Below are 18,511 nucleotides of genomic sequence, written 5' to 3'. Positions count from 1 at the left end.
GTTTTAGTGTCTCTTTGTGTGTGTGTGTGTGTGTGTGTGTGTTTGTGTGTGTAGGTGTGTGTGGATGCGTGTGAACCTCCTTCTCCAGTTGTAGTTGTTCTATTCCTGTTGTTGGTCTTCAATTGTTTTGATGAAAAAAATTTAAACAAGAATACAATTTTGGATTTTGATTTATTTTCTATAAACTGTAAAGTGTTTCAGTTTATCCAGTGGTTTGATTGTGAATATGATGTGTTCTTTATATGTTTGTATTCACATAGGGTTCTCTGGGGATAGGTTATAATTATTTCTGGGTCTCACGCGTGGATATCATCATTTTATAGCTGTTATTAAATTCTTAAAATAGTTGGTAATGAACCTACCCCCCCCCTCCCCTTACTCTGCCAGCCCCACTGTTCTGCCCTGATACCACTATGCTACAATTAAATTAGCATTCAGAGAGGAACTAGATCAGCTTATTCATTCTGGACAGAGAGGAACTAGATCAGCTTATTCATTCTGGACAGAGAGGAACTAGATCAGCTTATTAATTCTGGACAGAGAGGAACTAGATCAGCTTATTCATTCTGGACAGAGAGGAACTAGATCAGCTTATTAATTCTGGACAGAGAGGAACTAGATCAGCTTATTAATTCTGGACAGAGAGGAACTAGATCAGCTTATTTATTTTGGATTGAGAGGAACTAGATCAGCTTATTCATTCTGGACCGAGAGGAACTAGATCAGCTTATTAATTCCAGACAGAGAGGAATTAGATCAGCTTATTCATTTTGGATTGAGAGGAACTAGATCAGCTTATGAATTCTGTACAGAGAGGAGCTAGATCAGTTAATTAATTCTGGACAGAGAGGAACTAGATCAACATATTGAGTCCGGACTGAGAAGAACTGGTACAGTTTAGTTCATCCCAATAGTAGATTCTGTTGATGTTCCTTAGTGTCAGCAGGTTTTACATAATATGTAATCTGTTACAGTTGGGTTTCAGGTAGATGATTGGATACTTCTGGCTTTTTTATTTTGACTGTTTGAGTTTAGGTCACATCAAAAGTTACCATCCCAACATCGAAGAATGAGAGACAAACACACACACACACACACGCACACACCCACATACAACCTAATGTGATTGGCTGATTGATTAGAAACTAATCCTTGTCATTATCTTTCTCAGTGAAATTAGTTGACTAGAACATGGTGTCATTAATCATGGAGGTATTAAAAGAATGGAGGGAGAGAGAAAAACCTGAAAAAGTCTGAGGGATGTTGGGGATTAGGAGGAGAAGAGGGCGGCATGGGACTGGAAGGGGGGGTTGGCACCGATACAAAACACGAACTCCTGCTGCCTCAGACCATTCAAGTTCTTTGGCTAATGTTGTTGCCAAGGATACAGGATACAAACTTAGTTGACATGGAATTGTCAGCTGTGCTTTTAGGAAAAGGGGATGCGTTCCGAGATGGCACATTTGCATCCCAGTCATTTAGCAGACGTTCTCATCCAGAGCCTTCTCCTTAAGACAGAAAGCCATGAGAGTACGTTACGGTAGATGTTCTGCCTCCTCCCTGGATGGGCGCCCCCCCCCCCACCCCCCCATGCCACACTACCCCCTCCGTCACCCCATGTCACCTCATACACCCCCCCAACCCCCCCGCCCCCCGCCTCCTCCGTGCTCATCCACTCTCGAAGTCAGTCCAGAAACCCCAACCTACCAACCTGCCAGCCCCCAGAGGAACAGAGAAATCATTAGGAGGGGAAGATTGCAGCTGACACCATTTCAGAGCAGGGTATTGTAATGAGAGGAGGAAAGGGAGTGGGGGGGGGTTTAGATGCCCTGTCAGAAAAGGAGAGGAGAATACATGAGGGGAGACAACTGAAAGCACAGTCACTCTCTCCCTTCTCCTTCCTTTTCTTCCCTCTCTTTTTACTTGTTTTCCCATCTTCCCTCTATTCATCCATCGTCCCACTCTCCGATTTTGGCTGTCATCCTAGTTGAGAGGGATGATGTCCCAGAGTTGTCTTCGTTAGTCCATCCCAGTGAGTTTGGAGTGATGTAGATGAATGGAGGGGTTTCAATGAGCCGCACAGACAGACACACACGGACGATGGATACATGCTCTGCCCACAGCCGAGGAAATTAACGCGTGGGTGTGTGTGTGTGTGTGTGTGTGTGTGTGTGCACCAGAGGTCTGTCTGCTTGTGTGGGCGGACAAGGAACAGAAGCTTTAGTCTGGGTCCACAAAGGCTCCCTCTTCTTGTAGTGCACTACTTTTGACTGAAGTCCTTTGGGCTTGTAGCTTTATATAGATCTATGTTTTCATTTAGGATGTAGACTGAAACTGTAGACTGAAACTGTAGACTGAAACTGTAGACTGAAACTGTGAAATTAGAACGTCTTCTGCTAAGGCATCTAAACTGTGGTTACTCACACACATTTATGCCCAGACACAAACACACACACACACACACACACATATATCCACACACAGACAGATGTGCACATACGCGCATATATACACACTCCCACCCACACACATACAGACATATAGCATATGTAGTGCACGTGTTCAAACGCACACATTCACACTCTAGTAGCTGTCGCAAGGAGGAGGAGTTGAGATAAAGAGAGGAAGAGAGTGAGACAAGGAGAGAGAGATTTATTCTCATAACCATTTGCAGCGGTTTACACCAGACACAGTTTATTAACATTTAGAAAACAGAGAAAAACAGGGAGAGAGAAACAGGGTTAAAGATAGATACATTGATATTGTGGTGATGAGGGATGTTGTGGTGATGTAAGATGTTGTGGTGATGAGGGATGTTGTGGTGATGTGAGATGGTGTGGTGATGTAAGATGTTGTGGTGATGAGGGATGTTGTGGTGATGTGAGATGTTGTGGTGATGTAAGATGTTGTGGTGATGAGAGATGTTGTGGTGATGTGAGATGTTGTGTTGATGTGAGATGGTGTGTTGATGTGAGATGGTGTGGTGATGAGAGATGTTGTGGTGATGTAAGATGTTGGGGTGATGTGTGGTGATGAGAGGTGTTGGGGTGATGTGTGGTGATGAGAGATGGTGTGATTTTGTGGTGATGTGAGATGTTGTGATGATGTGAGATGTTATGGTGATGTGTGGTAATGAGATGTTATGGTGATGTGTGGTGATGAGATGGTGTGGTGATGTGTGGTGATGAGATGTTGTGGTGATGTGTGGTGATGAGATGTTATGGTGATGTGTGGTAATGAGATGTTATGGTGATGTGTGGTGATGACATGTTGTGGTGATGACATGTTATGGTGATGTGTGGTGATGACATTATATTGTGATTTGTGGTGATTTGTCTGGTTTTTGCTGGCAGTTTGAAAAAAGATCATTGACAGTATACTGTATACTGTATGTGTATGTATTCGTATATTATCACCACTTCTTCTCAAAAGGGGACTTGGGATGAATTGTCCATCTGTAGTGTAATGTAGGGATGAGTGGTCAGTAAGGATGAGTAGCAGGTCTGTATTGTAGTTCAGGGATGAGTAGTCAGTCTGTGTGTACTTGAGTGTGTTTGTGTCTGACTGTGTGTGTGTGTGTGTGGTAAGACTGAATGCCCTGCAATCAGCATGATCTGGTCAGCATTTTATTCCTACTTACGGTCATCTGTATGGGCACAGCTCCAACATCCTGGTCAACATCATTCTGTCAGAGACAGGAGGCACACACACACTGACACACACATACACACACACACACACTTACACAAACACACTGACACACACACACACACATACACACAAACACACACTTACACACTCACACTGACAGACACACTTACTTACGCACTCACACTGACACACACACTTACTTATGCACTCACACTGACACACACACACACACAGACACATGTTTGTCTTTATATCCTCATGGGGACCTGAAAACAAAATTGCATGAACCTCAATAATGTAACATTTATGCCTAAAATGTACCTAGATGTAATGCCTAACCTTAACCCTTAACTCAACCAACAACACCTGGACCTAACTCTAAAATGAATTGTAAGTTTGACCCTAAACCCTGAGCTGGAAATTGACCTTCAATTCGTGGGGACCTGAATGTTCCCATGAGTCAGATTTTTCAGGCTTTACTATGCTCATGGGGACATTTCGTCCCCATGAGTATAGAAAAAGAAATACACACACCCACACTCTTATACATTCACACTGACACACACAGACAACACACTCTTATACACTCACACTGACACACACACACATTTACACAATAGGAAGTCTTATACCGAACTGTAAACACAGTGTCTTAGCACTCACCCTGAACCTCAACCAGCTTCATCATCCTTTCGCCAGGCATGTCTCTTCATTCTTTCTTCCCTTCACCCTAAGACCTTCATCTCATCATTCACATTTACTTTTTCTTCACCATATCCTTTATTCTGCACAAGAGAACAGGCATTAGTGACAACCATAAAGACACACTCACACACACACACACACACACAAATACACCCACACTCATTTTTACTTTAGTTATCTAAATGTGGGAGCATTTTTGTGTGACACAGTTTGTCCTAGACAAACTGCACAGGACTGTGTCTCCTGTACCTCACTCCAATAACAGAGTGTCTTCCTCAGAACTGTGTCCTCCACAACAGTCATAGACAATAGATTACCTGGGCCCCACACCGATATTACCCAGAGAGCGATGTGTGTGTCTGGGCAGGGAGGAGCTCGTGTGAAGAGAGGAGATGAATGTGGTGATTGGAGATGCAGGCCGTGTGTCTGGGGACAAGATGGAGGAGCTCCGACTCCCTGTGGAGAAGAGGGGTTTCTCTGGGACGGAGTGTGGCGATGGAGTGGGATGGGCTGTTCTCTGTCTTCCAGGCTCTGCCCAACTCCCTGCTGGATTTACCTGGCTCTGAGAACAGTTCACCGTGCACATGTTCCTGGGGTCGTTATATTAGGCAAGGCCGGAACAGGACCAGAAGTCTGAATTAGACGTCAGGGTGGGAATGGGGTCCATGGGGATGGGGCCCATTCCCACCCCCACCCTGACTTCTAATTCAGACTTCTGCCAGCTCCGTGCTGACTTGTCCCTGGGTTCAGGAGAAAACCCGGTTCACTCTCCATCTGCTGGAGGTGTTGCACCACAGGGGCCCGCGGAGCATGGAAAGTCTCACCTGCTCTCTGAGAACTTATCTGGCCAGGTGTTGATACTCTATCTCCAGCTCCACAGCGTTCTTGGAGAGAAGGAGCCGTCCATCACTGGGGAGCACATGTGCCTTTGGGGATGGGGAAGGCGAACTCCCAATTGGCAAACCTGGTTCACTCACCATCTGCTGGAGGTGTGGCACCGCATGGGTCCGTGGAGCATGGAAAGTCTGACCTGCTACATTGTGTCCAGGTGCTGAAAGACTTTGAAGTGCTACGGAATTAAGATTCAGCTTAACAATTCGTCACGTCTCCCTTTGTTGCTGGGACGAGTCCAGGGGGGCGGCCTTTGCTCGGTTAAATATTTTGCCACTGTAGTTTTTCATACAGTAAAACTTTTATGAAAGGAAAATATTCAATAATAAGCCTGTAGGAGGGCCTTAATATTCAGCTTGCTTATTGCACTTTGTAATCGGAGAGAGAGAGAGTGAGAGGAAGCGTGAGAGAGAGAGAGAGAGAGAGAGAGAGCGCGAGCGAGCGAGCGAGCGTGTGGTTTGGTCATGTTAGTGTGGAAAAAAGTGGAAGATAATTAGATAATCGGAGATTCTCGGCGATACAGAACTGTGTGTACATTAATCATCAAACCTCATTGACATTGAACAGAGTGCCATGTTTTATCATGTGTTAATGGAAACTGTTCAGTTGAATGGGTTCACTTTTAGTATGTTGGTTTTCATGTTTCTTAAATGGCCCCCTGTCCCACAGATACCACAATGCACGTTAGGCCCTAGTCATTTGGGTAGCCATAGCTACCATGACATTGGGATGGGATTCCTGCTGCATGTGCTAAAACATTAGCATTTTGAAACAGGGGTTGTGAAATAAATCCACTGAATAAGATTTAATTTTAGTGAACTGTCCCTTTACCTTTTGTTGTGGGTCAGACAAACGCAGACAAACACACTTGTACACTCACGCTTGCTTGACTATACTTTCGGGGAATTTGTGGCGTAGAAATTGCATTTCCTTTTAAAATTCTATTTTCTCTGAACTGAATTAGATCGGCTATTTTTCCTCATTTTTTTAATTTGCCATGGGTTACTTAAGCTGTGAGGACTTTCGGTACAACCGCCACGTACACCGCACACAGTCAGCCAGACACACCCCATTCATCTCCTCAGGCAAGCAGATGCATGCTGCTGGAACTCAAGACTCTGAGGGCTGTGGCTCGATACAAAAACCACGCATGCTGGTTTGGTTGTGATCCTGCTCGAGCCATAAATCTATCCGTTCAGAAATGGCGCCTAAATTGCCTTGCAGTTAATAAAATGACTACAATCAACCAATTGGATGTTTATTTTGTGAAAACTGACCTTTTGCTATGATTTGATGACTGATTAGCCTCTTTGTCAAGGTTACCAAGGTTATAGCCATCGGGGCATCTATGATTCTGAGATAGTGAAAGAGCAACCCTCTGTGATGTCTCTAATCAGACCTTTTCCACCGCTCAGCAAAGCACTCCATTTTAGTGCTAGTCGATTCCAGATAAACTATAGCCCTCAGAGACACCTAGAAAATACAAGTCTGGAAGTCTATTCCCACGCCTCCTTTTTTGATCTTTCTCCTCCCAGGCCTAAATAAAGATAGCCATGCCTTTACTGCACTCCTCCTCCTCTCTGTGTTGCTCTTCTTTTGTAGTTTTTTCCCCTTCTTTTTGTTGCTTCTCTTCCTCATTTTTCTTCTCCTTCTTCCTCCTCTCCTCCATATCATTCTCTTTGCTTCTTATTTTTTTTGTCTTTATGCAGTTTTTTGTCCTCCCTGGATCTGCTCACTTTCCTCTTCCTCCTACTGGTCCTCCTCCTGCTCCTTCCACTCTCTTATTCTCCGCCGTGTTAAACCCACAGCAAATATATCCATCCGCGCCTCCTTCCCTTGGTCTCCCCCCAGTCCTGCAGCGCTGTGTGAGGATTGTTTTTACAGCACAACTCGAGGACTTTTTTATGATGTTTCACTATGATTGATAAGAGACTATCAGAGGGGCGTTGGGCTCTGGGAGACTGATAATGTGGATTTCTAGCTGTCTGCCTGTTCTGGTAAGACGTACCATCCATCAAAACCATCCAACAGCCTTAACCCGTAGAATCTCTCTCACACACACACGCACGCACACACACACACGCACACACCTTGGTGGGCGGGGCTTTACCCAGGGGAAGCGTGACACCCATCAACCAGGAAGGAATACGACAGAATGGGAACACAAAACCACGTTGTAACACAGTTAGTCCTCCTACCACAGAGAACATGATATAAACCAATAAAGCATCCACAGCCTGCCGTTCAGAACTGCATAACCGTTCCCCAGCTGATGATAACAGGAAGTTGGTGTGTGTGTGTGTGTGTGTTTGTGCGTGCATGTGTATTGTAGGTGGGTTCATGTGTCTACTCTGTAGAGGTGTTAGGAGTCACGTAGAAACAGAAGCTAATTTATTCCTGGCCGTGGCTCTTTCTGTCAATATTTACGAGCGGCTTTTGCTACAGTGGCCAAATAACACGAGCAACACTTGCAACAGACCCAGAAGCCACTTATGATAATGCAGAGAGGGTGAAGAGGACTGTCTGGACAGATCTGAGCAAATAACACTTTCAAAATTTTGAAGTTCCAAGTCTCAAGAGCTGTGGAGAACTAATCGCTGTGTTTGTCCTTCCTCACACTTCATTCTCCCTGTCTGTCTAAGCAAAAAAGAACATGGGGATTTGTGGTAGCATGGACATGAGTCTGAACTACTGCTCTTCCATGTACTGCTGTAGCATGGACATGAGTCTGAACTACTGCTCTTCCATGTACTGCTGTAGCATGGACATGAGTCTGAACTACTGATCTTCCATGTACTGCTGTAGCATGGACATGAGTCTGAACTACTGCTCTTCCATGTACTGCTGTAGCATGGACATGAGTCTGAACTACTGCTCTTCCATGTACTGCTGTAGCATGGACATGAGTCTGAACTACTGATCTTCCATGTACTGCTGTAGCATGGACATGAGTCTGAACTACTGCTCTTCCATGTACTGCTGTAGCATGGACATGAGTCTGAACTACTGCTCTTCCATGTACTGCTGTAGCATGGACATGAGTCTGAACTACTGCTCTTCCCGCTAAATATCTGCCTGCCTATATGGCTTGACCTCTCGTTATAGCTAACCTGCGATGCTGCATTGCTTCGTCTTTGCCCTGACAGTTTTCTGCGCCATTGGGCTCTGGACACAGTGAATTGCATTTTCAAAGTGTTCAAGGAACCTGTCTTATGGTGTTTCTGCTATAGAATCCATTGAAATGTCATGCCTACATCAAGTCGGCTCCTCTGAAGCTTGTGTGCCTCACATCAGATGTTTTGAATGGCGTTTATTTGCTTTCTTTGAGTTACAGTTGGTAGAGAGTGCAAAGCGAGGGCTGTGGGTTTGATGCTAATAGTTCCAGCTACATGACTAGAATGTAAACGTGATGGCTGATAAATGTTTATGCTACCTGTCACTCAGAAGATACAGTATGTGGACTAGAACAGTATCTGCCATGGAACATTTCTTTCTAGGTTTTAAGTCATGTAGAATTTTAAAGCCTCAAATGATAATATGATCCAACTTTCAAAACAACTAATTCCTGGCTTGCCATAGCAGTCTAAAAGCTAGCTAGCTTTTTAGCTTGCTGCCGCACTCAATAATTTCTATGTAAATACTTAAAAGGCTAGTTGGCTACCAAATGTTCTTGTGAAACTGTCAAGAGCACCCAGGAAGTGCCAAAGAACTATAAAACCCCTCACAAGCCAGTAAATACGATTTGATTTTGGCTACAAATCCACACAACGACTGCAGCAGATTTTTTATTTAATGTGTGTATGGTTTGGCTTAGAGACTCATCAAACAGCCAGTGTGAACAAAGCCGTTAGAACTTTTTTTTTATGTAACTATTTTTATCGTGTCATCATAATTATGATTTGATGTGATGAACGGCAAGGTCAGTGCCGCGGAAAGAGTCATAAACATAGAAAATGTATGAAATCACAAAGAACAACCATACAAAGTAGATAATAACACTGAAGTTGAGTTTTAATTGATGTTATTAGCGGTATCAACTAGGCTATACTGTACTGACGTTTCTTCTCTCCCCCCCACAGTGGACGGTTGTATACACAAAGCGGCTGGCTCCTGTCTCTACGATGAGTGCTACACGCTTAATGGCTGTGAAACCGGCAACGCCAAGATCACTGGTGGCTACGACCTACCATCTAGATGTAAGTCCTGGTTAATTGTCTGTGTACCGTGTTGTGAATGACCCTGCCGAGGGCAATGTGACGCCGCAAACACGGTTCACACCATGCTAAGTCTGAATGATCCTCGTTGAACACATCGCTCAAGAAACACGTCGCTGAACGTGTTGATCATGTTAAAGCAGCGTGTGTCGCTGCTGGCCAGTGCAGCCAATAGGGACATGTGAACAACATGACCGACGGCATACAGGATTATCAATATCGCCCGGCAACGCAGCCACACGATACACAGTGATTTATTTTCCATTTATGTTTTTCATAAGTAGCCGTGCTCTTATTGTGAAGGTTAAACCGCTGCCTCCCACCCCCGGCACCTGGCGAATCACGTCGGGGGACGTCGCTCTGGCTTCGTGATGAAGTGTCCCGTCGCCAGGCCCGTTCTGTCAAGCAAACGAGTCGACAGTCGCCTGCACGCATTAGTTACTCTCTGTCAAGTTTTGGGAAAACAGAACAACAGTTCCATCATCGTTTATTAGCAGCGATCGGCCATTACAGATGAATGAGCTCTTATTATTAGCGGGGTAATTGCTATTATGATTGGTAGGGGGTTGTTCTGCGGCCTGTTGAATGTGCCATCTGTACACAAGGCCTGCATCCAAAATGGAAGTGCACACTTCCCTCAGGGCTTACCAAGGCTGTGGTAATAACTAGTGCACTGGGGAGGGGGCCCTTGGGGAAGTGCCCTGTGAACAAAGACATTGAGGGGATTATTATAAGGTAGTAATTTGATTGATATTTCATCCTTGATTTATCTGGTTAATGGTTCTCATAAGTCTTCCATGCCTGATATTTGTGGCAGTTGTGAGGTGCACGCGCGCATGCGTGTGTGAATGTGTGCCACAGAGATGGAGATAGACAAAGAGAGATTACAAAAAGAAAGATAGAGGTGGAGATTCAGACAGAGAGAGAGAGAGAGAGAGAGAGAAATGGATGCATGGAGGGAGGGAGCTGGGAAGGAACAGAAGGAGAACGAGAGGCAGGCAATTGTCTGGTAATGGATGAAGAAATGTGTTTGTGTGGACACAGCTGGAATGGAGGGGCAAGGGGGGTGATTAAGGTCCATGGGTAATTATCTGTAATGTACCTACCGCTTAGAGAGCTGCCACAAACACCATTTCAAGGCGAGTTGGGAAAACAACGCTGGGTTATGGTTGATCCAGTAGAGAGGATGTGTAATAAAACAGACGGGGGGTCTTAAAAGGAACCCCTAGTCCCTGGTGCCCTTGCCCCCTGTGGAGCCGAGCTCTCTGACAACCTGGGCTGTAGGGAATTGGGTTCCATTTGGGACTCGGTCAGCGACAAGCGTCAAAGAGCCAGTGGAATCGAAGGGAAGCCCGGAAGCAAATGGACGTTGGCGGGATATTGTGTTGCGTTTTGTGTCCCTTAAAGACGTCAAACCAGCCGAGCAGATAGACTTATGCAGGATGCAGGTCTGACAGACGGCCCCATTGACTGCTAGAAAATACGCACGCATCCTACTGCCTGTTACGGCCACGCCGGCAGAGATCTGTGACAATTTAATACCCTAGCTATGTTATAGTTTAATAACCTGCTATTTCACATCATATCACGACTTTGAAGCAATCTCCTGCCTCCACCACAGGAGGAAAAGAGTAAAATAATGTCTACATTCGGTTTTCTTTTCTCTCTGGATCTCAGAAATCGAGTGACTAGGCCTTTAGCAAAGATCTTTAAGTTGCCTATTTCCTTTAATGAGTCACTCTTCTGCTCCAGTATACACAGCCTAGAAAACATTTTAACAAAAGATTTTTCTCCTCTCATTCTCATCCCTGTTGATTGCTCTTGGAAACTGACAGCTTTTTTGACGTCCATGCCTGGCTGTCTTTCTGCCTGTGGCTTGGACTATAAAACATACTGTACTAAGTGAGAACAGACTGTACTAAGTGAGTCCCAAAATGGTTCCCATTTTCCTATAAAGGGCACTAAGTTTGACCAGGACTACATATGAACTAGGATGCATGTTGGGACGCGGTCCCTATCGTAAGTTTCCATCAACATTTTCAGACATTTTGAAGGATTGTTGCCGTGTTGGAGCAGCCGTGCTGACACTGTCACCACTGATTGTTCTATTCTCACTTGATCTATTTATCAAATCCTCACAATGTGTTCTGGTTCCCCCTGAAAAATGAACAAAACAGCTACAACGCCCAAGTCAAACAATGGACACAAAGGTTTGTGTGTTTTCCATTCTGATAAGCTGGTACTGTAATCAAAGTGGGCTTGTTAGTTGATAATACCCCACTCATAATTTTCAGCTGTGCATATTTTAAAAATCTACATAAGCATGCATGTACAGTACACACGTAATATAGAAAGAGACATTTTATAGAATAAGGATGGGCTTTATTACACAGCAGAGTCTGCGGCAGTTTGGTTGAAAGCTGGCCTATGAATAAAAATAAATGTATTTAGAAGTTGTTGTCTATTTTTCTTTGTACAAAAACATTTCTCACCCCTGGGCAAATGTAAATAAAGCAGACTTATTGAAATTTAAATGAGCCAAATTGAATTGTTTGCCTTCTGTTACCAAGGTGAGTGTTAAATCATCCCAGAATGTATACGGTATAGAAATTCCCCCCATTGAATGTTCATTGAAAGGAGATGTGTTCATGTGTATTTTTTTAACACTCAGTTCAATTTGAGTATCTTTGTCTAGCTGGATATAACTAATGATAAAACAGATACTGTTGGATAATTGAAGCCCATGGGCTTTGTTGTTTTGTCTGTCTCTGTGTGTGTGTGTGTATGTGTGTGGTTCGTACATATTCACACCAGCAACCTTCCATACTGTAAGGCCAAGTTGTGTCTAATGGAAGAGTCACGTGGAATCACGGCAACCCTAAGCATCTAAGGGACAATTCCCATGAATATCCCCTCCTGCTAGCGAACGGAGTGAGGAAGGAGTTCAAATCGTGAGCCATATGGTTCCTTAGTGTCACACAAACAGGATGTGTTTGGAACACATCAGTCAACACCTGAACTTCAGAAAGGGTTGTCCTGGCTGCTACGTCAGCAGTGTTATCGTGATGCAGGGAACACACACACACACACCTGACATATGTCTGCAGACGGTGTTGTCCCTCCCATTTCTGGAGGAGGGAGTGAGACACGGAGGGAGAGGGGGGAGGAGGGGGAGAGATAGAGAGACAGTGAGAGAGAGGGTGGGAGATGGAGAAAGAAAGAGGAGGGGAGAGACAGAGAGCGAGCAGGACAGAGAGGGGGAAAGACATAGAGAGAGAGTGAGAGAAGGGGGTAGACAGAGAGAGAGAAGGGATAGACTGAGAGAGAGAAGGAGGGATAGACTGAGAGAGAGAAGGAGGGATGGACTGAGAGAGAGAAGGAGGGATGGACTGAGAGAGAGAAGGAGGGATAGACTGAGAGAGAGAAGGAGGGATGGACTGAGAGAGAGCAGAACAGATGGGCTGTTTACCGTTTACTTCTTGGCAGAGATGAGTCTCTCATTTCCAATGATGTGGCCATTCCTTGCTTTCCAGTTCAAACCAAACACTTGGGTGTCCTTTCCAATCTGTTCATATAAAATGGCCCTATATCTCCCTTAGGAGAGCCATGCACTTTACCATGGGGAAGTGGGCCAATGTCTCCTCTTCCATCTCTGCCCCTTCTATGATCCCCTCTCCTCCTCTCCCATCACGTCCTCTCCTCCTCTCCCATCACGTCCTCTCCTCCTCTCCCATCACGTCCTCTCCTCCTCTCCCATCACGTCCTCTCCTCCTCTCCCATCACGTCCTCTCCTCCTCTCCCATCACGTCCTCTCCTCCTCTCCCATCACGTCCTCTACTCCTCTCCCATCACGTCCTCTACTCCTCTCCCATCACGTCCTCTCTTCTCAGCAGCTCTTCTCGCTTCTCTATTGTCCTTCCTAAACATCTCCTCCACCCCCATCATTTTCTCCACTCCTATCATCTCTTCCCTCCCCTCCAACTCCTCTCCTCCCCTCCAACTCCTCCCCTCCCTCTTCTCTCCTCCCTTTCCATCCTCTCTCCTGTCCTTTTATTCGACCCTCCTCTTGAGATGATTTCACAGATAACTAAACTAATTATCACTAAGCTGGAGTCAATTATGATATTTTCTCCAACTTTAATGATTGAGGTTAAAATTAGGAAGGAACAATACATGTTTGTCAAAATTTGATTATGAGATTGAAAAGATAAATCACAGAACCAGTACATAACACATAATCCTTATGCACAAAGAGCAATGATACAATAAAGTTGACTGGAAACTAACAGGAGAAACCTTGCGTAACACCACTAATTAGCTAGCTAACAAAGAATCTTGCATAATACAACAATTCAGTCTGGTGATTAAACAAGGAAACATAAAGATTGATGCAAACAGAATAATGCGTGAAAGAAGGTAATTTACTGACGATGCCATGCTGTAAAAACAATACAGGAAAACCTCCACTTCTACATAGAGAGAAAGAGGCTGAAATGTTTTGTGTTTTCTTTTTGAAGACTAACCACCACTTCGACATCAGCTAACGGGATCTAAATAACCAATCAAATAAATGAGTGAACCCTGTTTTTATGACACAAATCAAGGAACAAGGAAGGAAAGTGGTGGACCTGAGGGAGATGACGAGGTCTCCATGGAGACATAATACTCCCTCTAGTATCAGATTTTTTTTCCCCCTCCCAATTTCCTGTTAACCAATTTGTGATTAAGGCCCTGCTTCGTTGCTTCAATTCTCAGTGGACTCGGGTAAGTCAATGTTGAGATACGTGTCTTCTGAAGCGGACTGGAATCCCTATCCGCCAGAAGGAAAGTGCTCTCCGGCATACTACTCAGTAGTTTGCTGCCTCTCAGGAGGAAACTGCTACTTGCACTGATGCGATGTAACAAAGTGAGGTGGCATGGTCCAGTGACATCAAGCGGTCTAAGCTGCTGGGTACACTGAACAGGTTTGGCTGCAGAATGGGTTTGAATCTGGCCCACTGGCTCTTTTGGCAAAAACATATCAACGTGTCTTGTGTCTGTGGAAGCTGTGGTGCTCCCCTCCGGCATTGGTTTCCAACAGTGGGGATGGACGGTTCCCAAATACATGGGACCAGTGGCACTTGGGGAACCCTCTCTTTGTCCACATCACTCTGATGAAATAGCTGGTGCCCTGTGTGAATGAAGTGGCCTGAAGTCGGTCCTGTGTTTCAGGAAGCTTGTTACACTCTTATCTGTCCAGCAGTGGTCCGCACTTCTGATGTCTCTTCACGATTTCTCCACCGATCCACTCCATGTTTTTCCGTGAGGATGGAGAGACGTTTCATTTTTATACCGAACTGGCCAAATAACTGACTTAGGAAATGCCAATCTGTTGCCCTGGTCATTTCGAATGGCCAAACCTTTTTTCGGCATGGCGTTTCGGATGGACAGGACAGGTGTCTGAACGGGGTGTTCCACTGACTCTTCAGACATGGGTGCGGAGTGCCTTCAGTGCAGGTGTCCAGTTCCCTCTTTCCAACATGCTGGGTTGCCATGGTGGAGGCTTTTGTGACGGAGTAAAGGGCTCTGTTGTGGTTTTCCCCACTGCACTAAGTGCATGCAACAGGCATTGTTACAGTCTCCGGCGAGACGATTCCCAGCACAGTGTTTTGAAACAGATACAGTTTTCTTTCGAGAAGAGCTTCCGGTCTCCACCAGGCCGGTTCCCTGAAACCGCTGTGTTTCTCGAATGCTTGTGGCTTTTCGCGTTTTGGGCATACGTCGTCAAGGCTGGCTCTTCTGCTTTCATTTGTGTTGTTGTTGGTGATGGAGGACTCAGATAGTGAAATTGCACTTTTGTGAATTGACTCTGGAGATCTCTGGTCATACCGTGTTGCAGATTGCACTTCTTTGGGGGAGTGGTGTCCTTGTGTGGACCACATGAAACTTTAATTTTTTGAGACAACTATTTTTTCCCCCATTATGGGTTTCATCTGGGAAGAGATGTCAATATGAGAGACCTAGACAGCATCCCTCGGATTTAGTGCAGTTGATTTCTAACTTTAGCTTTAGATAGTATGATTGAAGAGTCGCAATATTCTCCAGTTCCTTGAACATAACATTCTCAATCATTTCTGTTGATCCATAGCTTTCTTCCCATCTATCCCATATCATCTTTAATGCTTCCTTCGGAAGGCTGATGTTCTCTGCTCTAATTCGTCTGACATGTCTGTTGGAATGCCATTCAACCAGCATGTTCCCGTATCTGCTTGCAGTCTGACCTTAACCTCTTACAGCATTCCAATTGGAGGACCTCCTAGCTCTGTATTTCCCATTTTTGTAATGGAACTGAAGGGGCGTGGTAGTGTAGATTCTGCATTGTTTCTGTTCATGGTATGACTGAGGGTCTTTGAGACATGGTAGCACACTAGGGGCAATTATATATATATTCTTTTTTTCCAAACTTTAATGATTGGGACTGACACAAAAGAGGAACAATGCTTGTTTATCCAGTAAGACATATCCTGAGTAGCAATAACTTTGTCTTTCCCTCATAGGGTTGTCATAGCACAGGCCTCCCCTCCTCAGACATTTGTTAACAACTAGTTTGTGGAGCTGCACATGCTTTCCTTCACTAAGATAATGTCTCTGGTACTGTTGCTCTATCATGCCAGTGGTTTTGAGAAGGGACACATTGTGCAGGGGTGTTGAAAGGAGTTTTGAAGTATCTCCATTCCAGAGAGCAGGTCTCGGCTCTTTTCCTCACTATCCTTTGAGCACGGCTTTTTAAACAAAAAAAGTCCCATATTTTCAACCATGTCTTTTGTCTAATGGTGTAGTAGCGAGTAGGACTTCTCTCAAACTGCTTCCAACCCTATTGTGCAGCAATGTTCTCAACTACAGAACCTTTTTGTATTTAGGCTGTATAGTGCATTGTGATTTTGTACAGGCACCTTGAAAGCATCATGAAAGATTATTTTTTTTTTCAAAAGCACAGGGGGAGCAGAAAGGGAAGAGAGAGAGAGAGAGAGTGAGAGAGAGAGAGAGAGAGAGGTTATTCCTCAAATGTGAGTCTGTCCCAACTAACGTACCTCAAGCACAAATTACATCTGTCAATGGCATGCCTTGGCAAATTATCTGTATCAGTTTAGCTAATATAGAAATTATAAGAAAAGAGGAGAGGGAAAGTACAATCACTGCTGAAGGAATAAAATGCTTCCTCGTGTCTGGACAAAATCTTGGTGTGCCTCCAAAATGGCGCCCTATTCCCTGTACAGCACACTATTTTGACCTGTGCCAATTGCACTTCATACCAGAAATAGTGTGCGTTCTTAGTGCCCCCGAAGAGGAACTATCTCAGATTAATGATGTGAATTCATCGTTTTTTTGTTTTTTTTCGGGGAGGTTTGACATGCTGAGAGAACGAAAAATGAAAATGACACCTCTAAAAACCAGCCATTGAGAGAAGTATATTTTTTATTTTGTCCCCAGACAAGAAAATTACCCTCCATTAGTCCTCACTAAGCAGTTTAGGCTGTGAGGCTCTGTAACTGATGAAACACACCTTTAAATGCATTACGCAAAATGGCAACCTGTACCCTTTTTAGTGCGCTACTTGTGACCAGTGGCCCTAGGCAGAATAGGGTCCCTTTTGAGAGCCGTTTATGAGAGTACCTATTCACATCTGGCACTGATTAGGACAGTCAGACGAAGCATTATTAATCAATGACAGTCATTATTCACGCAGCATAGCGGAAAAGGCTCCAAATAAAATGCTGTCTGTCAGTAAAATCTGACAGGTAAATGGTCTACTTGGCCCTTGGCGACGTCTTAAATGGTACACTGTTCCCTCCGCAGCACAGTTCTTTGGACCGGGTCCCAATGGGCGCCGGCCCAAGCTAGTGCAGTGAGTGTAGGGAGTGGCGTTTGTGCTGCGGTCCTGGTGTTACACGGGTTGCTTGTCTCACTAAAGACCCATGTTATGTTGGGCTGAAGATAAGGCTTTGTGGTTAGGAAGTCAGTCAGCCTCAGCCCAGTTTTTGGGCTGTTTGTGCTTTATTGCCAAGCCCTATGGTCAGTGGCGTGACAGCACAAACTGAACTGGTGCCAGGCTGGGTCAGTTTATCGCTCAAAGGATCCTGTTCATTTTTTTTCCTCTCTCTAATGTTTTCCTATTGCAGACTAAGTTCAGCTTGAAGTTGAGCTTTTTTTTTTCAAATTCATTAAGTTTAAAGAGTTTGTGAATGGTTTTCTCTTTTCGTCACTGGTGCCATTCTGTAGTCATGGATATCGAAACCGAAGCATTTACCAGCCAGACAAAGAGAGCAAGAGAGAAAAAACAATTTGTAAAAAATACTTGTTAAAATATTAATCTGCCAATGGGTGTTCAAATTTTCTTTTCAAAATGTTTTGGGAATGTGGTAATAAATATAGAGACTCAATATCGAAAATCAAAACAAGATCAAAAGCTATGCTGAATTATTAAGGAAGCCATTTATTATTTGTGTGGGTGGCTGTGTCAGTTCTCCTGCTGTAAACGAAAACAAACTGTTGAGTTGTTCCCACCATTCAGATGCTAACCTGTTTATATCTCTGATGACCTCTTTACTTCAGCTGTGTGATGTTTTGCTCTTCTCCCGGTTCCCTCGGGTGTGCTTCTGTTGCTGGCAGAACCATTCAAGACAACCAAAATCAGAGTTAAAATTCTGAGTTTAGACTGTCACGATACGGTGAGGAGCAGCAGCAGCGCCACCGTGCCGTGCACCTTCAGTTCCCAACGTCATACGAACGCATCCCGGACTTGTTTCATGTCACGTCTTTAATCATTCACACCAGGTCCCTATCATCTCGTTAGTGTGTGTTTAAATGTTTCCCTTCTGCGCCCCACATTTGTCAATCATTGTTGTTGTCGTGTTGTGTTGCCGTCAGTTACGTGGTCATGTGTAACCGATGAGTGCGTCCGTTTTGCTGCTTAAGTCAGCCCTTTTTTTTCGTCGTTTTGGTTGTGGTCGGTGTTTGTTAAATTAAAAAGTCACCATCGACTACCTTCTGCTTGCGCCTGGTTCTTTGCC

At 44.6% G+C, this 18,511-nt stretch overlaps 1 protein-coding gene across 3 annotated transcripts in view; it reads left to right on the top strand.

Moving 5' to 3' along the window:
- The window catches only part of macrod2 (mono-ADP ribosylhydrolase 2), a 659,853-nt gene that overhangs the window by 230,200 nt on the left and 411,142 nt on the right, over positions 1-18,511 (top strand). For all 3 annotated transcript variants that reach the window (XM_029120510.2, XM_029120511.2, XM_029120509.2), the window contains exon 5: positions 9,327-9,443. In XM_029120510.2, the coding sequence (XP_028976343.1) occupies positions 9,327-9,443 (117 nt within the window). The remainder of the gene's footprint in view (positions 1-9,326; positions 9,444-18,511) is intronic.

Source organism: Esox lucius, chromosome 6 (genome assembly GCF_011004845.1).
Source record: "Esox lucius isolate fEsoLuc1 chromosome 6, fEsoLuc1.pri, whole genome shotgun sequence".
Taxonomy (NCBI): domain Eukaryota; kingdom Metazoa; phylum Chordata; class Actinopteri; order Esociformes; family Esocidae; genus Esox; species Esox lucius.
The sequence above is the reverse complement of the archived record's forward strand: the minus strand, read 5'-3'. Positions and strand labels throughout refer to the sequence as shown.